Below are 26486 nucleotides of genomic sequence, written 5' to 3'. Positions count from 1 at the left end.
CTTAAAATTTACGACTTCATGACATTATCATTCAAAATCAACAAAAGATATTTCAACAGTATATGGCATCATTCTTTCTCTAGAATGTTTTATACATGTATGTGAAATAGCTTCAACAATGGTTCGCTGCATAATGGTAAAAACAGCCTTGACCTAAAAAAGGGGCGAGTGGTGCCATGTTTACGGATTCAGGCTAAATTTAAAATTGATATAAAACGTTTGTTTTTTTATCGATTACAACAATTAATTTTTGTCATATAAAGAAATTGTGTCTGGCGTGAATTACACTACAGTTTTTATTCTTAGGGCTCTTTAACTTCTTCAAATGATTTTTTTTAATGATAGAGTGAATCCCCTGGCCCTCTATAATTACGCACAAAAGATCGAGTCCCCTTAAGACTGCCCTTTTTCACATGCCGCCACACATTAAATCTGCCGCTGATCCAAAAGCCTTCAAGTCGCTGCTTCAACCAACAAATTTAATTTAGCAACTGCATGCATGAGGACTGCACGTTTATAGCCCAGCGGCGGCGGTTGGTGCAGTATATAGCGGAGTAGGGTAACGGGAAACAAGGAATCGACTTTCATTAGCCTTATATTGGAGTACTTGATCCCATCCTTTATCATATGGTTGTCTATCCTAGCTGCTACGGTGGGGAATGCTTACGTACATGTCCCCGATAGCGAGTGCGTTTCACACAAATTCAATGGAGGCTGTTCACAAACTTTTCAGCCTGAATTATATCAACAGATTCAATACAATATATCTTGTACCTAAAAACTTTATGAAGCACAGTGTAATTTACCCATTACCAACTTCAAAGTAATGCGCCATGTTGCCTTAGCTCCAAAGCTGCAGCACCCATATTTATCCAACAGTCAGATATGTTGAAAAATCACTCATGAACTTTCATGTTCTTTTTTTTTCAGGTTTAAATTATTGTTAAATTATTCAAATGCTTATATTTACACCATAATGTATTTGAGAATAAACATTGACTTTGTTGTATATTTTACACACTGCTATGACTGGTACACTCAGCCAGCAGTATAGTGTCCCTACATGCAGGTCATATCAACAGAATCCATGCGTGCATAGCCGACCCCCATTCACGTACGTACACACACACACAGCGGCCATGCGAAAGATGGATTTTTAATGTCATAAAAAACAACAGAACCGCCAAATTTGCAACGGACCCGCTTCACAACCTTCAGCGCATTTAACGCTACGATATGTCAATGATATATACTGCGATAGACATTGACCCTGTTCACATTAGGAAATTTTCTTCTTTCGACGAACCTCGAACGAAGATTAAAAATCGTTTTTCCCTAATGTATGCGCACTTTTCTTCCTTCGACGAAGATTAAAATTGCTTCGTTCAACGAAGCTAAAAAGGTTGTTTCGACGAAGGAATACTTCGTTCGACGAAGCTAATTTTGTAATGTGTACGCTCGCTTAGTTCAACGAAGGAAAGTGATCATGTGACAAGTGACCTTCGCCGGCTTTAATAATAGCCAGGCGTTATTAGCTTCGTTCGAGCTTCGTTAATTTTCATGAAATGTGTACAGTGCAATGTCTTCGTTTGGTCTTCGTTCAGCGTAATGTGTACGCATGCTTAATTAGTTAATCAAGATTAACTTATCTTCGTCGAATGAAGAAATTTTCTAATGTGAACAGGGTCATTGACATTCATACACAAAAAATTAAATATTTGCAATTAAAACGAATGTTTTTGAACGATTCTGAACTTTATCAAATCTCACCAGTCTTCCAAGATGTTCCTGAAAATGCTGGTATAAAATACCACCCAATTTTGTGCCTATTTTTGCATTTTTCTCAAAAAATATAAAGCATTGATGACAAGTAAGATATGTATATTATAGGGGCAAGGACTACAACTATTGCACTGGAAATTTTATTTCAGCACAGACAACAGTTGTGCAGTTACAGTCAAAAATGAGGGAAAACCAATATTTGATCAATAAATCAATAACTTCTTGCCTTGAATTGCTGAATTTTCAGTGCAGTAGTTGTAGTCCTTGCCCCTATAATATACATTTACTTGTCACCAATGCGCTATAATTTTTGAGCAAAATGCAAAAATAGGCACAAAATTGGCCAGGGGTGTAGTACCCCCTTAAAAAAAAACACCCCTTCTTTTAGTAAAAATGAGTGTTTTGAGACCCACACAACTTACAACTTTCATATAAGTGGCCCCCGGGAGACACAGTCTAGCAAAGCCAGTCCACATCAATTCAGAGTTCATATTACCATTTTAAATAGCTTATAAATGTCTCCTATCCTTCTATCGCTCCAATAAGGAAACCTCTCCACAAATTCACTCACCTTGCTTTGTGTTCCTATATCACTGGTTGAAATAAACTATAAAGTTCTCTAAAAAACTTAGTCATTCCTCATTGATGGCCTTTTAATGAACACAAATCCAATCAAGTCATATAGTGTGGATGAACAAACATATTCTCAAAACCATTATCATACTCAGAGCAGAGGTGGGTACAAGGACAGGACATTAAGATATGAATAAAAATAAATCGAGAAGCCCCCCCCCCCAAAAAAAAGGAAGACAAAAACAAGAAGACAAAAAACTAACCCAGAACCTGACCCCTCGAATCAAGTCTAGATTAACGATCCTCAATTGCCAAATTGGAAAAAAAGTGACATTTTCATTACAGCATTCGGGAAAAAAAGTGGAGAAATGGGAATGTAGTCTTTAACACAGGCATCACAGTGAACCAAAAGCAGAAATTTGAAGGGCCATTGCTATTGGGTGAGAAATGAATTTCAGGGACATCAAAAATCATGAAATTTGTTTTTATGAAAATGAAATGAAATTTGCAATTTCGGAATACTAAATTTTTCATTATTGACTAGATCCTCTACACATACATGTACATTACAAGTAAAGTAAGATAAACTACTGTTTTCCTTTTTAGAGAATTTTATTTAAAGTTCCTCTGAATGGTACCCAGACATCAGTAATGTGAGATTACAGTCTCTGGCAGAGAAGAACGGCACTTGTTTAAATTTTGAGGGCGAGTACAGCGTAAACACGGAAGTGGGGTTCTCTGATTGACTGATTCAATCATCTGCCAATCAGATAATCTGGTTGGCTGATTACGCGTCAAAGCGTTGGTCGGTGCAGAACGGCGCGGGAACACAAAGCACATCTAACAAAGGTGCCAAATTCACAGCCAAAATCTACATTTTGATGACTTTTTTCTCCGACTGAACAAATCCCTGAATAGGCCTAACATAGCCTATTAAATGCTAGTGGTTATAAGCTGAAAGCTGTAAATTAAAAATCAAAATGAGACATTTTAGATGAATTTGTAATTTATCTGTAGAAAAATTAACTGCATGTATTTGAATGGGGCTTCAAGTTTTCCTTGTTTTTTGCCAAAGTTTTCATTTTAAATTAAAAATTGAAAATTCTTAATGACAATTTTAATGACTTATCCTTCACTTTTAAAGCCTTAATGTACGATCTTTTTAAATTTTTAGATTTTTCTTTTTTTCTTCTAAAATGATAATATGTAATCATTATGAAAGTTCCCAATACATTTGGACGCGAAAAACATTGGGAATTTGCAAAGAAAGAACATCATAAACTTCACCTCTATCACTCGAAACATCTCGCACGATTTTGATTAGGACAGTGAGTGCGGCCTCAGAGTTAGTCTCCTATATACGCGGCCAGTTTGGTTACGTTCCCTTCACATGTGGAGGGAGCGTAACCAAGCTAGTTTTGTAGGAGACTACGGTTTGCGATCGTGGCCGACATAAAGTCATAATCTAAAATTATGACTTTATGTCGGACCAACAGAAAATCGTCCCATTTTACTACAAATAGGACGAATTTGACAGTTTGCTCATAGATTTAAATTAGAACATGTGTAAGTATTACAAATATGCCAAAAAATCGGTTTTGAAAAAAATAAAGGTAAATTCTGAAAAAAAGATCGTACATTATGACTTTAAGCAATGTATTAACCTTTGATTGCTTTCAGATACTCGGTCACATTGGGAGAGAGAGAGAGAGAGATCTGTAAACATCATGACCCAGCCACACCACCAGTGCCCAAACCAAAATTTCTACGTATGTCAGTGTTTCTATACACATAACATATTCCTTCAGCAATACAACCTCCATGTGATATTCCATGATGAGAAACAATTTATGAAGGATTGGAAAGGGGTGAGTATAATGCGGTATTCCAGTTGAAATCTATACACCCCCTGGAACACATGACCTTTATCTCCCACACAGGGAAAGTGAATGAATCCACTCGGGTAACCCCACTGAAATCCACACTCCTTGTGTTTAAGATAACGATCATATGTCTTCCATAGGGGGTGTATGGATTTCAAGTGTAATAGCCCAATTATGACTGAAAACACCTGTCCTAGACCCACCCAAATGTATTAGGAATACACCCAAATGTATTAAGAATACACCCAAATGTATTAAGAATATACCCAAATGTATTAAGAATACACCCAAATGTATTAAGAATACACCCAAATATATTAAGAATACACCCAAATGTATTAGGATACACCCAAATGTATTAGGAATACACCCAAATGTATTAGGGATACACCCAAATGTATTAGGGATACACCCAAATGTATTAGAAATACACCCAAAGATCTTTCAGTAAAGCTAAATGTGGTGATTTTACTGAAGAAGTGACCTGTTGCTTTAAATGCGTATGGTATGGTCATTGACCAACAATTGCAACGTCACGGAGGCCCCCCTAAACGACTTCGGAATAATTTTAAATTTGGTATGGGGGTAATGTATTGACCAATGGCATGTTTTGAGACTAGGGACTAGAAATTTGCTTGATATGAGTCGCACAAGATGCACCCTAATGTACAGGTATTAATAATTGTACAGCTCAACTTACCGTACTTTGCCTAACCAGACAGTCCATGCCAAAATTGTTACTACACCTTTACATTTCATCGAATCTCTTTTTGATGTCTGTCATTTTGAACATCACACTTGAAAGATGTATGCTATGTAGAAACTTTATTTTGCAATTTCATAATTTGCATATTATTAGCATATATTTGCAAGAAAAAACATGAAAATCAATAAATACCTATATTTTTTCACAATTTCAATATTTTATTAGAAATTAAGCATGTAGGCCGTTTGTTATGACTTGATGAATGAAGTTGTCAAAACAGATTTTGATATTTTTGCTTATTTTTCCTTTTTTGCCCCAAAATGTGTAAAAATCAACATTTTTGGATGACCTATATTTTCTTTGAATATTTATCAAATTTCTTAATTTAGGTATAATACAGTGCAGAAAAAGATGTCAAAAAATCTGTTAAAACAGATTTCCAATAAATTGTTCCATTTTCCATTTTATGCGTTAAATACTCAATTTTCATGCGGGATATTTGAAACATAAAATGAAAACATGTCCATTGCACTTTTTCCTCGAGATGTACTATAATATCAAGGTTACGGATATATTATAATCCCTTCTTATCTTCACTGATCCATCAGATACCTATTGTTAATAATGATCAATGAAAAGGTTCAGAACTGGGCTACTAATGGTCTGTCAAGTATCTATAGTTATTTTCATGACTGTGTCAACTCAAAAATCATGCAAGGTCGAATGTAGGAAAAGTATGATCAGTTGAGCTGTAATACCAAATAATGGAGGTATCCAAAAGTATGCTAATTAGAAGGATCAACGAATCAGAATACGATCCTGGTATCCAAAATTATACAAATTTATGAGTTCAATTGTTACGTGAACATGTACATTGGATCGCCTCTAGTTTATAATGGACCTCTGTGTATAGAATCGACTATCAAAGTGATGGGGATGTGCGGATAGTGATTCAAAACCAGGGTCTTTCAGTGACAGCAAAAAAAGGGTTATTGGATGAGAAGCCCTTAAAAATGGGAGTCATTCAGTAAGATTTGTACAAATTGAAGCCTATAATGAGTCAAATAATGTGCAAAATAAGCAAAGGGGAAAAAAAGTTTAAAATGAGTGAAGTTTAAAAAATATTGTACTAAGGAAAAATAACAAAATTCTGGTCATTTTAGAGTGAAAAACAGGATCGTTTAGCTCTGGCATTTGGCAAGAACTTATTTAGAATTCGATCAGTGCAACTATTAGTTTTAAAGGGGTCAGCTAGGAGTTTAAGAAAAGGGGGTTAACATGACCACACATTCCCATCACCCATTTTCAGTGATTGTTCCCCTTCCCCCAGCTCTGGTCCAGTCACACACCACTCCACGCCATACATAAATTCTGCCAGTCACATTTCCCCAATATGAAATTTTTTTAAAGTAAAATTTTAATTTTAATTTTAATTTTACTTCATTAAAGTTTGGCGGAGGCGGGGTTCGAACTCACGGCAGCGGACAGCTTTGGATACACTATGAACCCAGCGCCTTAGACCACTCGGCTACCTGTCTTCTTGGAATTCATTTGAAACTTATTGGAAGATATAATCGCAACTTCAACATAGGCCTACCACGTGACAAGCAAAGGCAGAAAACGTACCATATTTTGGAATTTTATTTGCCTAAAAACATTTATGTGTATTATTAGCGCTCAATTATTGTTAACTGCGTGTTTATACAAAAAAAATCCAATAATGAACATGATAACTGGGCGTCTGTATGGACAATACATTATATCGATTTTGACACGTGCTTGTGTCTCAGTACATTTCCATGGTCAGTAAAATACTATAGAGGAAAACCTACCATTTTCTTGTATACACGTTCGATGTTTTTATCAATTACATAAAAATTCCATTTTAGACCCCAAATGTTTTTTCAGGAAATAAAAGATTAGATTACCATAAAAACGAAACAGTAATCTTTTGCGGGTCTAATGTAATATTCACATAGGATTTTCAACGTTTTTCTATCCTTATTCTTGCTCAATTAAAAAAATATTTTGGCGTATATAAAATTGAAATAAAATTCTCTGCTTCTTAAACGACATCAAATGTGCCACAATTGGGTATCACGAATCGTTATATATGATGTGCAGTTAATATTCATATTTTCTTTTATACAGAGGATGCTTCAGTTTTGACAGGAAAAATATTTTCTTGAAAACCCTCTCACTCGGTTATTTTAAAAAGGTAACCACGCTTCCCTAGAATGTGCAATAAATTAGCATTAAAATTTTTCTTATTCTAACAGCAAGCGTTTCTAGAATGTATTTTGGCGAAATGTGGTGTAGTCCAGTCATAAAATTAAAACACTTGTATAATTATGTGCCCATCCACCACAAACTGGTCGTAAAGTCGGCATTTTTCATTTTGAGATACAATCAAAAACAGTGTATGGATTTCTCTTTAAATATATTAGGAATTTGACCTTTGATGAACCATAACTTCACTTCCAGATGTCCGATGAAGCTGGTTGAGGTGTCATTATAAAGCTGAAAGTACTTTCTTTCAAAATCTGCAATAAACAGAAAATGGTCTGGAGCCGACTTTACTACCACTTTGTGGTGGATGGTCACATATAGTCAGAGCCCAGAGTTCTCAGTGTGGATCCTAAGTTTTGACAGTGCTCATTTTTAAGTGATGTCATCTTGTTTAATTATTGAGTATGAATCAAAGATGTCTGTTTTTAGTCACCTTAAGGTGGGGTCACAGGCCCAGACAAACAAGTACCTAGACCAGTGACTTTGGTTCGCGTAGTGAAGCTGACACTGCTTAGCAACGACTTTGACAAGGACGCATACCCAGGCGCAAGTAAGCAGAATATGTTCGCGTCTACGGAACATGTTGCATTTGACGCGGGCGATAACGGCACAGTAACCACGCAAACGAGCGCGTCAGAATGTACGCCATATATCTCCGCGCCTAGTAACCCCGTCAATCTGTCAATATCACCTTGGATACAGGGCTTCACCTCCCGCTGTGGTAAGGGATGGGCAGTCATAGGTCTAGGTGGTATGTCTATGGTCACATGAGCATAAGCACAGAATTGCCCACTCATCCTGCACATGAATACTAAATAAAAATCAAATTCAGATCAAGAATACATGTAAGCCATAGCATGAAATACCACAGTAAAAGGCGATCCCAATGCTTGATATAAGGAATGTCAATTCTGCCCCATGTGCAGGATCAGGCCCGTACGCAGGGGGGGGGGTGTGGGGGTGCGACCGCCCCTCCCCAAATTTTCAAAAGTATACAAAAAGTCCCAAAATTTCAGAATTTGCGAGCGTAGCGAACAAAAAAATCAGGTTTTTTACGCTTTTGTAGAAAATTTGGAGAAGAAAGTCCACTTTTCACAAAATTGCCCCCCCCCCCCCTTGGCAAAGTAGTCCACTTTTTCAAAATCAGCACCCCCCAAATAAATCCTGCGTACGGGCCGGATTGTTCTTGGGACGGAAAATGCCAAAAAACTTTTGTTTTTATATATTATTGAACTCAACTCAACAACTGCAAGACATGGAAATATAAATGTGAAAATGACTTCCTTGACTCATTTCCTATTTATAAGATCAATAAGAAATGCACACAGTTTTTTAGTAACTTAAATGGCTAAAATTGGAAAAATATGCTCCCCACTATCCCACTAATTAATATGTATTTTATAGATTTTATACAGCAGAGGATGTAGAAGTGAGGATCAACTACAGCAAGTATTGCAGCAGGTGAGGGGTTATTCTGTAAAAAATGCACATTTCCGTGCTACACATTGTTTTGCACTTTTCACATTCCAAGCAACTCATGAAAGTAGCAATTTGCAAATAAGGCCACATGAAATTAAAAATTTGTTTTACATCCCCACCATTTGGAAAGTGAGGAGGGAGGGTGGTGTTTTTTTCTGTGTGTGTTTTTGTTAAGTCATCTTATACAAGTGTTTTTGTTTGCATAATACAGCAGTTTTCAAATAAATTTGACATTGCTAGCAGTGTTCAGCATCTGCCAGGAAAATGATGAGGCCCTTTTTTAAATTTAAGATTATGAGGGGTTAAACCCTCATGACATACCATTTATATTAAATTATACAGCTAAAAACTCCAAACATCCCCTTTCATTGGCAACTTTCTTGGTCCAGGGAGGGACCAAGTTCTGACCCCAGCCAGCTTGGGTAGCTATATTAATGCCTGCTCTACATGGTCCAAGTAATAATATCTGAATTCTATCAAGAGCAGCAGGCAATGTGTGGCACTAATAAGATTAGGGAAAATTGCCGAAAAATGATGGATGGTACCCCCAATAAGATTACTCACACTACGCCACTGGCACTTAGCCCATTAGGCCAAAAAAAATATATTGTTGTGTTGCCCTCAAGTGGAAAAATGGGAAATTTGGGTAGGACGGTCGGATTATTATTTTTTTTTATTTATTTTTTTTTTTTAAACCTTCAGTTTTTAAAAATCCCTCAAATATTAAATAATGCTTGTTCAATTAGGGATATTTGTCAATTTTGACTTCTGGATACCTGTTAGACAACAATTAAAGACTAGTCTTACAATAAAATATTAATTTTAAGTGAAAAACATTGAGTTTTTGAACAAATCTGTAAAAATCATTCAAAAAAAAAAAAAAAAAAAAAAAATTGCGACCCTGATTTTTCAGGATTTAGGGTCGGACGGTTGAGGGCAACACAACAATTTTTTTTTTTGGCCTTATTGGCATAAGACATTAGGCTTAGGATGCAAACAAACACTTTAAATTAGACGTATGGTGAAATAATCCGGAGGCACACTATTTTGCGCTCCGTGAGTGATACGTAAACATGACAGAGTTGGCTCTCTTTGGGTCTAATCTCTATGGTCTCACCTGAAATAGTCATGTCAATTTTATCATATAGGGCAGCCTTTTACCGTATTAGGGCAGCCTTTTACCATATTACCATATAGGGCACCCTTTTACCATATTAGGACACCCTTTTACCCAATATGGTGGAATTGGTATCCTTTGGTTATAATCTCTTTGTACAAAACTCATTTTTTTGCAGATTAAAACAGAGCTGTCAAGAAGGAGAAACCTTGGATCTGACTGCCTTGACAGATGCCTTAGAATATCAGAAGGGTATATACCACTACATAGTCATGTATACAAACTACAGGTAGGTCATAGGCATACCTTGAATCTGACTGCCTTAACAGATGCCTTAGAATATCAGATGAATATATACCACTACATAGTCATGTATACAAACTACAGGTAGGTCATAGGCATACCTTGAATCTGACTGCCTTGATAGATGCCTTAGAATATCAGATGGATATATACCACTACATAGTCATGTATACAAACTACAGGTAGGTCATAGGCATACCTTGAATCTGACTGCCTTAACAGATGCCTTAGAATATCAGATGAATATATACCACTACATAGTCATGTATACAAACTACAGGTAGGTCATAGGCATATCTTGAATCTGACTGCCTTGATAGATGCCTTAGAATATCAGATGGATATATACCACTACATAGTCATGTATACAAACTACAGGTAGGTCATAGGCATACCTTGAATCTGACTGCCTTGATAGATGCCTAAGAATATCAGATGGATATATACCACTACATAGTCATGTATACAAACTACAGGTAGGTCATAGGCATACCTTGAATCTGACTGCCTTGACAGATGCCTTAGAATATCAGATGGATATATACCACTACATAGTCATGTATACAAACTACAGGTAGGTCATAGGCATACCTTGAATCTGACTGCCTTGATAGATGCCTAAGAATATCAGATGGATATATACCACTACATAGTCATGTATACAAACTACAGGTAGGTCATAGGCATACCTTGAATCTGACTGCCTTAACAGATGCCTTAGAATATCAGATGAATATATACCACTACATAGTCATGTATACAAACTACAGGTAGGTCATAGGCATACCTTGAATCTGACTGCCTTGATAGATGCCTTAGAATATCAGATGGATATATACCACTACATAGTCATTTATACAAACTACAGGTAGGTCATAGGCATACCTTGAATCTGACTGCCTTGATAGATGCCTAAGAATATCAGATGGATATATACCACTACATAGTCATGTATACAAACTACAGGTAGGTCATAGGCATACCTTGAATCTGACTGCCTTAACAGATGCCTTAGAATATCAGATGAATATATACCACTACATAGTCATGTATACAAACTACAGGTAGGTCATAGGCATACCTTGAATCTGACTGCCTTGATAGATGCCTTAGAATATCAGATGGATATATACCACTACATAGTCATGTATACAAACTACAGGTAGGTCATAGGCATACCTTGGATCTGACTGCCTAGACAGATGCCTTAGAATATCAGATGGATATATACCACTACATAGTCATGTATACAAACTACAGGTAGGTCATAGGCATACCTTGAATCTGACTGCCTTAACAGATGCCTTAGAATATCAGATGAATATATACCACTACATAGTCATGTATACAAACTACAGGTAGGTCATAGGCATACCTTGAATCTGACTGCCTTGATAGATGCCTTAGAATATCAGATGGATATATACCACTACATAGTCATGTATACAAACTACAGGTAGGTCATAGGCATACCTTGGATCTGACTGCCTAGACAGATGCCTTAGAATATCAGATGGATATATACCACTACATAGTCATGTATACAAACTACAGGTAGGTCATAGGCATACCTTGGATCTGACTGCCTTGATAGATGCCTTAGAATATCAGATGGATATATACCACTACATAGTCATGTATACAAACTACAGGTAGGTCATGGGCATACCTTGAATCTGACTGCCTTGATAGATGCCTAAGAATATCAGATGGATATATACCACTACATAGTCATGTATACAAACTACAGGTAGGTCATAGGCATACCTTGAATCTGACTGCCTTGACAGATGCCTTAGAATATCAGATAGATATATACCACTACATAGTCATGTATACAAACTACAGGTAGGTCATAGACATACCTTGAATCTGACTGCCTTGACAGATGCCTTAGAATATCAGATGGATATATACCACTACATAGTCATGTATACAAACTACAGGTAGGTCGTAGGCATACCTTGGATCTGACTGCCTTGACAGATGCCTTAGAATATCAGATGGATATATACCACTACATAGTCATGTATACAAACTACAGGTAGGTCATAGGCATACCTTGAATCTGACTGCCTAGACAGATGCCTTAGAATATCAGATGGATATATACCACTACATAGTCATGTATACAAACTACAGGTAGGTCATAGGCATACCTTGGATCTGACTGCCTTGACAGATGCCTTAGAATATCAGATGGATATATACCACTACATAGTCATGTATACAAACTACAGGTAGGTCATAGGCATACCTTGAATCTGACTGACTTGATAGATGCCTTAGAATATCAGATGGATATATACCACTACATAGTCATGTATACAAACTACAGGTAGGTCATAGGCATACCTTGAATCTGACTGCCTTGACAGATGCCTTAGAATATCAGATGGATATATACCACTACATAGTCATGTATACAAACTACAGGTAGGTCATAGGCATACCTTGAATCTGACTGCCTTGATAGATGCCTAAGAATATCAGATGGATATATACCACTACATAGTCATGTATACAAACTACAGGTAGGTCATAGGCATACCTTGAATCTGACTGCCTTGACAGATGCCTTAGAATATCAGATAGATATATACCACTACATAGTCATGTATACAAACTACAGGTAGGTCATAGACATATACCTTGAATCTGGCTGACTTGATAGATGCCTTAGAATATCAGATGGATATATACCACTACATAGTCATGTATACAAACTACAGGTAGGTCATAGGCATACCTTGAATCTGACTGCCTAGACAGATGCCTTAGAATATCAGATGGATATATACCACTACATAGTCATGTATACAAACTACAGGTAGGTCATAGGCATACCTTGAATCTGACTGCCTTGATAGATGCCTAAGAATATCAGATGGATATATACCACTACATAGTCATGTATACAAACTACAGGTAGGTCATAGGCATACCTTGAATCTGACTGCCTTGACAGATGCCTTAGAATATCAGATAGATATATACCACTACATAGTCATGTATACAAACTACAGGTAGGTCATAGACATATACCTTGAATCTGACTGACTTGATAGATGCCTTAGAATATCAGATGGATATATACCACTACATAGTCATGTATACAAACTACAGGTAGGTCATAGGCATACCTTGAATCTGACTGCCTTGATAGATGCCTTAGAATATCAGATGGATATATACCACTACATAGTCATTTATACAAACTACAGGTAGGTCATAGGCATACCTTGAATCTGACTGCCTTGACAGATGCCTTAGAATATCAGATGGATATATACCACTACATAGTCATGTATACAAACTACAGGTAGGTCATAGGCATACCTTGAATCTGACTGCCTTGACAGATGCCTTAGAATATCAGATGGATATATACCACTACATAGTCATGTATACAAACTACAGGTAGGTCATAGGCATACCTTGAATCTGACTGCCTTGATAGATGCCTTAGAATATCAGATGGATATATACCACTACATAGTCATGTATACAAACTACAGGTAGGTCATAGGCATACCTTGAATCTGACTGCCTTGACAGATGCCTTAGAATATCAGATGGATATATACCACTACATAGTCATGTATACAAACTACATGTAGGTCATGGGCATACCTTGAATCTGACTGCCTAGACAGATGCCTTAGAATATCAGATGGATATATACCACTACATAGTCATGTATACAAACTACAGGTAGGTCATAGGCATACCTTGGATCTGACTGCCTAGACAGATGCCTTAGAATATCAGATGAATATATACCACTACATAGTCATGTATACAAACTACAGGTAAGTCATAGGCATACCTTGAATCTGACTGCCTTAACAGATGCCTTAGAATATCAGATGGATATATACCACTACATAGTCATGTATACAAACTACAGGTAGGTCATAGGCATACCTTGAATCTGACTGCCTTGATAGATGCCTTAGAATATCAGATGGATATATACCACTACATAGTCATGTATACAAACTACAGGTAGGTCATAGGCATAACTTGAATCTGACTGCCTTGATAGATGCCTTAGAATATCAGATGGATATATACCACTACATAGTCATGTATACAAACTACAGGTAGGTCATAGACATACCTTGAATCTGACTGCCTTGATAGATGCCTTAGAATATCAGATGGATATATACCACTACATAGTCATGTATACAAACTACAGGTAGGTCATAGGCATAACTTGAATCTGACTGCCTTGATAGATGCCTTAGAATATCAGATGGATATATACCACTACATAGTCATGTATACAAACTACAGGTAGGTCATAGGCATACCTTGAATCTGACTGACTTGATAGATGCCTTAGAATATCAGATGGATATATACCACTACATAGTCATGTATACAAACTACAGGTAGGTCATAGACATACCTTGAATCTGACTGACTTGATAGATGCCTTAGAATATCAGATGGATATATACCACTACATAGTCATGTATACAAACTACAGGTAGGTCATAGGCATACCTTGAATCTGACTGACTTGATAGATGCCTTAGAATATCAGATGGATATATACCACTACATAGTCATGTATACAAACTACAGGTAGGTCATAGACATACCTTGAATCTGACTGACTTGATAGATGCCTTAGAATATCAGATGGATATATACCACTACATAGTCATGTATACAAACTACAGGTAGGTCATAGGCATACCTTGAATCTGACTGCCTTGATAGATGCCTTAGAATATCAGATGGATATATACCACTACATAGTCATGTATACAAACTACAGGTAGGTCATAGGCATACCTTGAATCAGACTGCCTTGATAGATGCCTTAGAATATCAGATGGATATATACCACTACATAGTCATGTATACAAACTACAGGTAGGTCATAGGCATACCTTGAATCTGACTGCCTTGATAGATGCCTTAGAATATCAGATGGATATATACCACTACATAGTCATGTATACAAACTACAGGTAGGTCATAGGCATACCTTGAATCTGACTGCCTTGATAGATGCCTTAGAATATCAGATGGATATATACCACTACATAGTCATGTATACAAACTACAGGTAGGTCATAGGCATACCTTGAATCTGACTGCCTTGACAGATGCCTAAGAATATCAGATAGATATATACCACTACATAGTCATGTATACAAACTACAGGTAGGTCATAGGCATACCTTGAATCTGACTGACTTGATAGATGCCTTAGAATATCAGATGGATATATACCACTACATAGTCATGTATACATACTACAGGTAGGTCATAGGCATACCTTGAATCAGACTGCCTTGATAGATGCCTAAGAATATCAGATAGATATATACCACTACATAGTCATGTATACAAACTACAGGTAGGTCATAGGCATACCTTGAATCTGACTGCCTTGACAGATGCCTAAGAATATCAGATAGATATATACCACTACATAGTCATGTATACAAACTACAGGTAGGTCATAGGCATACCTTGAATCTGACTGACTTGATAGATGCCTTAGAATATCAGATGGATATATACCACTACATAGTCATGTATACAAACTACAGGTAGGTCATAGGCATACCTTGAATCTGACTGACTTGATAGATGCCTTAGAATATCAGATGGATATATACCACTACATAGTCATGTATACAAACTACAGGTAGGTCATAGGCATACCTTGAATCTGACTGCCTTGATAGATGCCTTAGAATATCAGATGGATATATACCACTACATAGTCATGTATACAAACTACAGGTAGGTCATAGGCATACCTTGAATCTGACTGACTTGATAGATGCCTTAGAATATCAGATGGATATATACCACTACATAGTCATGTATACAAACTACAGGTAGGTCATAGACATACCTTGAATCTGACTGACTTGATAGATGCCTTAGAATATCAGATAGATATATACCACTACATAGTCATGTATACAAACTACAGGTAGGTCATAGGCATACCTTGGATCTGACTGCCTTGATAGATGCCTTAGAATATCAGATGGATATATACCACTACATAGTCATGTATACAAACTACAGGTAGGTCATAGGCATAACTTGAATCTGACTGACTTGATAGATGCCTTAGAATATCAGATGGATATATCGATAATATCTTTTGTAATATTTTGAATCATAAAATAACTCCTGGTATCCTATTTAGCGACGTCACTGATCACTTTCCTGTATTCCAAATAATAAATAACGATAAAAATAATGTACCTAATTCTAAAGTCAATCGCCACTATACTAAAAGAAATATAACTAAGACCACAATAACATCTTTCACGTCTGAACTAAATCAAACCAATTGGGACGAAGTCCTAAATAACCAATCTACTGATCAATCCTATAACGCCTTCATAGATAAATTTACTAATATATATGATAAACACTTCCCCAAAGTTAAGAAAAAATCAAAAATCAAAAAGCGCCAGCAATGTAAACCCTGGATCACTCTTGGAATTATCAAATCCATTAAAACTAGGAATAAACTCTACAAGTCGCTCATTAAATACCCTAATGAAATAAATAAAACTAAATAAGTCAAATATAGAAACAAACTAACTCATCTGATTAAGATTTCCTGTAAGAATTATTATTCAAATAAATTTAACACTTATAAATATAATATCAAAACACATGGCAAACAATAAATAACGTTCTTGGTAAAACAACTAAATTGAAAAACCCTCCTATTTTTTTTTGATGGTACCTCAAAAATCTCCGACTCGTAACATTTCCACAAAGTTTAATTCTTTTTTTGCTGATATAGGTCCTAAACTTGCTTCAAACATTCATTCTCCCTCTTCCTTCTCTGATTTCCTTAAGGACCCACACACTAACTCCATCTTCCTCAATCCCACCCACTAAAGGGAAATCCTAGACATTGTCAAGAAGTTTAAGAATGGCAAGAGTTCCGCTACGATGACATCAGCCCAACCATTGTTAAACATATCATTCCCTTATCTCCAAACCCCTAGCCCACATTTTCAACCAATCCCTTTCTACAGGTGTCTTCCCTTCAGCCCTCAAGATTGCGAAAGTCATCCCTGTCTTCAAAAAAGACGACCCCCACACCTTCTCTAATTATCGTCCCATTTCTCTTCTACCATGCTTTTCCAAGATCCTTGAACGCATCATTTACAATAGGATTGATAAATTTCTCTCTCACTTTCATATTCTTCACAACAATCAATATGGCTTTCGCAAACAGCATTCCACTGATCTTGCTCTTCTAGATATCAACAACAATATTTCCTCCTCTCTTGCTCTTAATCATCACACTATTGGCATATTCCTCGACCTCTCCAAAGCCTTTGATACCATCAATCACAACATTCTTCTTACCAAACTCCAACACTATGGTATTCGTGGAACAGCCCTTAATCTTCTCTCTAGCTATCTGTGTAACAGATATCAATTCAAATCCTTTGACTCACATTTCTCTGATCTTCTTCCAGTCTCTTGTGGTATTCCTCAAGGCTCTATCCTGGGTCCCTTGCTCTTCCTTCTTTATGTTAATGATATCCCCACTTCATCCAAAATCCTCTCTTTGTCCTTTTCGCCGATGATACTGAACATCTTCTTATCTCACCCAAACCTTAACACTCTCATAAACACATTCAACGTAGAATTAGTCAATGTCTCAAACTGGTTCAAATCCAACAAACTATCCCTAAATGTCAGCAAAACTAACTACATCCATTTCACCAAACAAAAACGAAAAGCAAAAAGCACGCCACTCCACCAACACACATTATGATAGACAACGTTGTAATTCATCCTGTAGATAACACAAAATTTCTAGGTGTAATAATTGACAAAAATCTTTCCTGGAAAGACCACATCCACAAAATTACAAATCAAATTTCTAGGAACATCGGGATTCTTAGAAAACTTCGTCACATTTTACCCACACATATACTATTCTCACTCTACAACACCTTAATCCTGCCTTACATATCCTACAGCAACATAGCATGGGCGATATCTGACAACACCCTTGACCTTAACCACTGTCCATGGACTTCTCCTAATTCTACAAAATTGGACAAACTTTTTAAACTCCAAAAAAGAGCAATCCGTATCATTAACAACTCTGGTTACCTATCCCACACAAAGCAAATTTTCCATAATTTTAAAACACTAAATATCTTTGACATAAATAAATTACAAACAGGTCTCTTTATGTACCGCTATGAGAACAAAACCCTTCCAAAATCATTCTCCAACTTTCTTTTAAAACACAGTGACATTCACAACTACAACACTAGACATGCTGAGCATTTTACTACAGTTAAACACACATCTAATTTAATCAAATACTCGATTAAAGTATCTGGACCTAAAACCTGGAATGGATTAAACAAAGATATAATAAACTCAAAGAATATATTAAGCTTCAAAACTAGCTTGAAGGACCGCCTGATTAAAAAGTACTTATCTAAATAAAATAAACCTATTATATAATTTTCAAGTATCAGATATCATTTTCTTTCATCTTATAAATAGTTCAATATGTTTTAAACAAATACTGCCGTCAAATCCCGATGTTGGTTTTGGCTATAGGCCTCGGTACCGTGCACGCAAGCGCTTATTTTAAATAGGCCTATTTGAAATCGATCCACTACATTGTCAACTTTTTGGTTTTGACTGGTACTGCATTGTATTATCCCTGTCCTGATTGATCCTTCCCGCCCTGCCCTGTCTCGTCTTGTCCTGTCTTGTACTGTTCTGTCTTGTCATGTTCACCCCCTCCCTATTCTAATATTTCACTTTCAAATTTGCTAAGGTGGGACCAGCCTTAAAGCCCTTTGGGCTTATTTGGCCTCTCCTTCACATGTTTTTTTTTCACCCTTTCATATTATTCTCTTTTGTTTTCAAAATCTACTGAGTTACTGGTACTTTAATTAACTTTTTGTACAAATTAAATTTGTATCATTAATTGAATTACTTTTAATCATAATCTTTATGTGTAAATATTTTTATATAAATTTGTCCTACTATATATAATTTAGGAAATTGCGATTGTGATTTGTAATATAACCATTTAATTCTGTATTATCCTTCAGATACATTTCATTATGTTACCAACTTAATTAAATTTGTTTTTGTTATTGATGCTTAAATTTTGTATATAATACATATTATATATATATATATGATTTTGGAAATATTGTTATCTATATATATGTGAAATCATGTGTGAATAAATTGAATGAATGAATGAATGAATGAATATACCACTACATAGTCATGTATACAAACTACAGGTAGGTCATAGGCATACCTTGAATCTGACTGCCTTGACAGATGCCTTAGAATATCAGATGGATATATACCACTACATAGTCATGTATACAAACTACAGGTAGGTCATAGGCATACCTTGAATCAGACTGCCTTGATAGATGCCTTAGAATATCAGATGGATATATACCACTACATAGTCATGTATACAAACTACAGGTAGGTCATAGGCATACCTTGAATCTGACTGCCTTGACAGATGCCTAAGAATATCAGATGGATATATACCACTACATAGTCATGTATACAAACTACAGGTAGGTCATAGGCATATCTTGAATCTGACTGCCTTGATAGATGCCTTAGAATATCAGATGGATATATACCACTACATAGTCATGTATACAAACTACAGGTAGGTCATAGACATACCTTGAATCTGACTGACTTGATAGATGCCTTAGAATATCAGATGGATATATACCACTACATAGTCATGTATACAAACTACAGGTAGGTCATAGGCATACCTTGAATCAGACTGCCTTGATAGATGCCTTAGAATATCAGATGGATATATACCACTACATAGTCATGTATACAAACTACAGGTAGGTCATAGGCATATCTTGAATCTGACTGCCTTGATAGATGCCTTAGAATATCAGATGGATATATATACCACTACATAGTCATGTATACAAACTACAGGTAGGTCATAGACATACCTTGAATCTGACTGACTTGATAGATGCCTTAGAATATCAGATGGATATATACCACTACATAGTCATGTATACAAACTACAGGTAGGTCATAGGCATACCTTGAATCTGACTGCCTTGATAGATGCCTTAGAATATCAGATGGATATATACCACTACATAGTCATGTATACAAACTACAGGTAGGTCATAGACATACCTTGAATCTGACTGCCTTGATAGATGCCTTAGAATATCAGATGGATATATACCACTACATAGTCATGTATACAAACTACAGGTAGGTCATAGGCATACCTTGAATCAGACTGCCTTGATAGATGCCTAAGAATATCAGATGGATATATACCACTACATAGTCATGTATACAAACTACAGGTAGGTCATAGGCATACCTTGAATCAGACTGCCTTGACAGATGCCTTAGAATATCAGATGGATATATACCACTACATAGTCATGTATACAAACTACAGGTAGGTCATAGGCATACCTTGAATCTGACTGCCTTGATAGATGCCTTAGAATATCAGATAGATATATACCACTACATAGTCATGTATACAAACTACAGGTAGGTCATAGGCATACCTTGGATCTGACTGCCTTGATAGATGCCTTAGAATATCAGATGGATATATACCACTACATAGTCATGTATACAAACTACAGGTAGGTCATAGGCATACCTTGAATCAGACTGCCTTGATAGATGCCTTAGAATATCAGATGGATATATACCACTACATAGTCATGTATACAAACTACAGGTAGGTCATAGGCATACCTTGAATCTGACTGCCTTGACAGATGCCTAAGAATATCAGATAGATATATACCACTACATAGTCATGTATACAAACTACAGGTAGGTCATAGGCATACCTTGAATCTGACTGACTTGATAGATGCCTTAGAATATCAGATGGATATATACCACTACATAGTCATGTATACAAACTACAGGTAGGTCATAGGCATACCTTGAATCTGACTGCCTTGACAGATGCCTAAGAATATCAGATAGATATATACCACTACATAGTCATGTATACAAACTACAGGTAGGTCATAGACATACCTTGAATCATTTAACATTATCATCTCTAGTGGTAGTGCAATATATGATGCATAATTGATTGTTTTAGAATGTGTACATCTTCTCATCAATTATATACATGTAAAGATTAGAGTTGGGCGACTATCACTTTTTTCCTAATCAACTAGTTGGCAGCAAATAGTCACGACTACGACTATAGTCGCGACTATCTGTGGTCAATATTGGACAAAAAAATTGAGTGAAAGTTTGGTGCAAATTTACAATAACAAGTCAACAAGACCAATTTAATGATGATTTATGGACTTTATGATTACTTGTTTGTATAGTGTTACTATTGGTAAGACAATGACTAACATTTTTATCACATTTTCACAGTTTATAATGTAAGTATTTGGTTGGTTTTGGTGCGGATATCTGGCGTGACTTTGTAACATTTAAATATAGTTGCCTTTGATGACTTTTGGTTTTCAATAGCTATAGTCGGGACTACCAGTAATAGTCACGACTAACGACTATTGGCGACTTAGTCGCCCAACTCTAAAAGATGGACTTAAATGTGATCACCCAATTGACCTTCATTTGTATCATTCCTAAACAGGAATCTTATTTAGCAGCTGAATTTCTTGATTTGGTGAAATATGCACAAATGTCATCTGCTACAGCAGAAGGATTGATAACCAAACTATCACAAGAAAATGGTGAGTATTTTTGGTGGGTAACTATGGTAACATGATCTAATCCAATCAGGCAAAAAAAGATAATGAAATTGAGATATAATAACAAGCAAGAAAATATTTAAAAAAATAGAAAATTGACTTACATAAAGCTCATAACTTTTCAACCAAGTACACCAGGGATCGACTTCAGCATCAGTAAGCTGGGGTATTACTCACCAAGATGTATGAGAATACATTTCAATGAAAACATTTTTGGGAAAAAAAGAACAAATACGTAAATTATGGCAAAAATGCTCAAAACGGGCTAAAAAGATATGAAAATGCAGAAATTTGGGCAAAAAAAAAAAAGAAGAAATTCCTTTCAAAAAAGGAAAATCTCATGTGTAGCAGCTCATCAATTTTTGTCTCGCCTGATAAGGCAGGAGACTATATAATCACTTTTCCGTATGTATGTATGTGTGTATGTGTGTATGTGTGTATGTGACAAATTTGGTTAAAGTTTTGGTTAAAGTTTGCTTTCCGCCTATTTTCTCGGAGACTATGAGTCGCATACGTTCCTCAAACTTGGTGGGTGGGTGCATCTTGACCGAGACAGAACCGGTTCGTATTGGTTAGTGGGTCAAGGTCACTGAGGTCATCTAGGGGTCATCTGAGGTCAAATTAGTAAAAACTGTCGTATGGCCATGAAACTTGGTGAGTCCAGTCAACATTTAAAGCCAAATTTTTGGAAGGTCATTTCAAGGTCACCAGAGGTCATCTGAGGTCAAATTAGTAAAAACTGTCATATGGCCATGAAACTTGGTGGGTACAGTCAACATTTAAAGCCACATTTTTGGAAGGTAATTTCAAGGTCACCAGAGGTCATCTGAGGTCAAATTAGTAAAAACTGTCGTATGGGCATGCTACTTGGTGGGTACAGTCAACATTTAAAGCCAAATTTTTGGAAGGTCATTTCGAGGTCACCAGGGGTCATCTGAGGTCAAATTAGTAAAAAGTGTCGGATGGCCATGAAACTTGGTGGGTACAGTCAACATTTGAAGCCAAATTTTTGGAAGGTCATTTCGAGGTCACCAGGGGTCATCTGAGGTCAAATTAGTACAAACTGTCGGATGGGCATGAAACTTGGTGGGTCCAGTCAACATTTAAAGCCAAATTTTTGGAAGGTCATTTCGAGGTCACCAGGGGTCATTTGAGGTCGAATTAGTACAAACAGTTGTATGGGCATGAAACTTGGTGGGTACCGTCAACATTTAAAGCCAAATTTTTGGAAGGTCATTTCGAGGTCATCTGAGGTCAAATTAGTAAAAACTGTCGGATGGGCATGAAACTTGGTGGGTGCAGTCAACATTTGAAGCCAAATTTTTGGAAGTTCATTTCGGGGTCACCAGGGGTCATCTGAGGTCAAATTAGTAACAACTGTCGTATGGGCATGAAACTTGGTGGGTACAGTCAACATTTGAAGCCAAATTTTTGGAAGGTCATTTCAGGGTCACCAGGGGTCATCTGCGGTTAACTTAGTAAAAACTGTCAGATAGGCATGAAACTTGGTGGGTCCAGTCAACATTTAGAGCCAAATTTTTGGAAGGTCATTTCAGGGTCACCAGGGGTCATCTGAGGTCAAATTAGTAAAAACTGTTGCATGGGCCTGACACTTGGTGGGTACAGTCACCATCAGCCAGATAATCGTGCCCAGCCGATAACCGCCAAATTCATTTACCGCTACCAAAAGCAATTGAAAAAGCAGGCGGTCGCAAAAGCAGGCGAGACTCGTGGTTCGAGAACCGCCTTGTTTTAAGTTTCTGACTTTGGCCAGAGTGGATCAGATTATGTCATAATATGAATCATTTCCAATGAAGCTATATCCACAAATGAAGAGTTTGTTTCCAAAAGGCGCTAAATCCAATAGCTGCCTTGTGTCACATTTTTATGGTATATTTTAACATTTTTAAAGTTTAAATGACATTTAACAATTGGAATGGATATGTTAGTAACTCTATCTTATTTTCTAACTATTTACAAAATCATTTTGTCCCCTAAAAATTCTCCAATGCAACGTTTTAAAATAGCTGCCATTGGATTTAGCGCCTTTGGAACAAAAAATATTATTTTCTTTTATATTTATTGTTTTTGTCTTCGCAAGAGGGAGATTAAAGAGAGTTGCAATTATTTTTTTAAAGATATCCAAAGAATTGTTAGAACTATTCAAGTGGTCCAATGTTATTAGATTGGCAAGGTTACTGCTACTCATAGGAATATCTGCAATTGAATTTTACATAAAGCAGCCGTTGGATTTAGCGCCTTTTGGAAACAAACTCTTCAAATACTAAACATTCAGACAATAGGGGTGGAGTGGGAGTGGGGGTGGGTGGGGTACTCTGGAATAGCATAACATTCAGACAATAGGGGTGGAGTGGGGGGTGGGGTGGGTGGGGTACTCTGGAATAGCATAACATTCAGACAATAGGGGTGGAGTGGGGGTGGGGTGGGGTACTCTGGAATAGCATAACATTCAGACAATAGGGGTGGAGTGGGGGTGGGGTGGGTGGGGTACTCTGGAATAGCATAACATTCAGACAATAGGGGTGGAGTGGGGGTGGGTGGGGTACTCTGGAATAGCATAACATTCAGACAATAGGGGTGGAGTGGGGGTGGGGGTGGGTGGGGTACTCTGGAATAGCATAACATTCAGACAATAGGGGTGGAGTGGGGGTGGGTGGGGTACTCTGGAATAGCATAACATTCAGACAATAGGGGTGGAGTGGGGGTGGGTGGGGTACTCTGGAATAGCATAACATTCAGACAATAGGGGTGGAGTGGGGGTGGGTGGGGGAATAGCATAACATTCAGACAATAGGGGTGGAGTGGGGGTGGGTGGGGTACTCTGGAATAGCATAACATTCAGACAATAGGGGTGGAGTGGGGGGTGGGGTTGGGTGGGGTACTCTGGAATAGCATAACATTCAGACAATAGGGATGGAGTGGGGGTGGGTGGGGTACTCTGGAATAGCATAACATTCAGACAATAGGGGTGGAGTGGGGGTGGGTGGGGTACTCTGGAATAGCATAACATTCAGACAATAGGGGTGGAGTGGGGGTGGGGTTGGGTGGGGTACTCTGGAATAGCATAACATTCAGACAATAGGGGTGGAGTGGGGGTGGGGGTGGGTGGGGTACTCTGGAATAGCATAACATTCAGACAATAGGGGTGGAGTGGGGGTGGGTGGGGTACTCTGGAATAGCATAACATTCAGACAATAGGGGTGGAGTGGGGGTGGGGTGGGGTGGGGTACTCTGGAATAGCATAACATTCAGACAATAGGGGTGGAGTGGGGGTGGGGGTGGGTGGGGTACTCTGGAATAGCATAACATTCAGACAATAGGGGTGGAGTGGGGGTGGGTGGGGTACTCTGGAATAGCATAACATTCAGACAATAGGGGTGGAGTGGGGGTGGGTGGGGTACTCTGGAATAGCATAACATTCAGACAATAGGGGTGGAGTGGGGGTGGGTGGGGTACTCTGGAATAGCATAACATTCAGACAATAGGGGTGGAGTGGGGGTGGGGTTGGGTGGGGTACTCTGGAATAGCATAACATTCAGACAATAGGGATGGAGTGGGGGTGGGTGGGGTACTCTGGAATAGCATAACATTCAGACAATAGGGGTGGAGTGGGGGTGGGTGGGGTACTCTGGAATAGCATAACATTCAGACAATAGGGGTGGAGTGGGGGTGGGGTTGGGTGGGGTACTCTGGAATAGCATAACATTCAGACAATAGGGATGGAGTGGGGGTGGGTGGGGTACTCTGGAATAGCATAACATTCAGACAATAGGGGTGGAGTGGGGGTGGGTGGGGTACTCTGGAATAGCATAACATTCAGACAATAGGGGTGGAGTGGGGGTGGGTGGGGTACTCTGGAATAGCATAACATTCAGACAATAGGGGTGGAGTGGGGGTGGGGTTGGGTGGGGTACTCTGGAATAGCATAACATTCAGACAATAGGGATGGAGTGGGGGTGGGTGGGGTACTCTGGAATAGCATAACATTCAGACAATAGGGGTGGAGTGGGGGTGGGTGGGGTACTCTGGAATAGCATAACATTCAGACAATAGGGGTGGAGTGGGGGTGGGGTTGGGTGGGGTACTCTGGAATAGCATAACATTCAGACAATAGGGGTGGAGTGGGGGTGGGGGTGGGTGGGGTACTCTGGAATAGCATAACATTCAGACAATAGGGGTGGAGTGGGGGTGGGTGGGGTACTCTGGAATAGCATAACATTCAGACAATAGGGGTGGAGTGGGGGTGGGGTGGGGTGGGGTACTCTGGAATAGCATAACATTCAGACAATAGGGGGGGGGGGGTGGGGGTGGGTGGGGTACTCTGGAATAGCATAACATTCAGACAATAGGGGTGGAGTGGGGGGGGTGGGTGGGGTACTCTGGAATAGCATAACATTCAGACAATAGGGGTGGAGTGGGGGTGGGTGGGGTACTCTGGAATAGCATAACATTCAGACAATAGGGGTGGAGTGGGGGTGGGTGGGGTACTCTGGAATAGCATAACATTCAGACAATAGGGGTGGAGTGGGGGTGGGTGGGGTACTCTGGAATAG

General features: G+C 37.9%; 1 protein-coding gene across 2 annotated transcripts in view; it reads left to right on the top strand.

The window, feature by feature from the left end:
* LOC140146871 (2-oxoglutarate and iron-dependent oxygenase domain-containing protein 2-like) overlaps nucleotides 1-26486 on the top strand; it is a 44547-nt gene that overhangs the window by 6277 nt on the left and 11784 nt on the right. The window contains exons 2-5 of one of the 2 annotated variants that reach the window (XM_072168760.1): nucleotides 4036-4223; nucleotides 8638-8694; nucleotides 10008-10118; nucleotides 21795-21894. In XM_072168760.1, the coding sequence (XP_072024861.1) occupies nucleotides 4083-4223; nucleotides 8638-8694; nucleotides 10008-10118; nucleotides 21795-21894 (409 nt within the window). In that variant the 5' untranslated portion in view covers nucleotides 4036-4082. The remainder of the gene's footprint in view (nucleotides 1-4035; nucleotides 4224-8637; nucleotides 8695-10007; nucleotides 10119-21794; nucleotides 21895-26486) is intronic. The other variant, XM_072168762.1, reaches the window with a different exon arrangement.

Source organism: Amphiura filiformis, chromosome 2, assembly GCF_039555335.1.
Source record: "Amphiura filiformis chromosome 2, Afil_fr2py, whole genome shotgun sequence".
Lineage (NCBI taxonomy): Eukaryota > Metazoa > Echinodermata > Ophiuroidea > Amphilepidida > Amphiuridae > Amphiura > Amphiura filiformis.
Note: the sequence above shows the minus strand (reverse complement) of the source record. Positions and strands in the feature narration are given on the sequence as shown.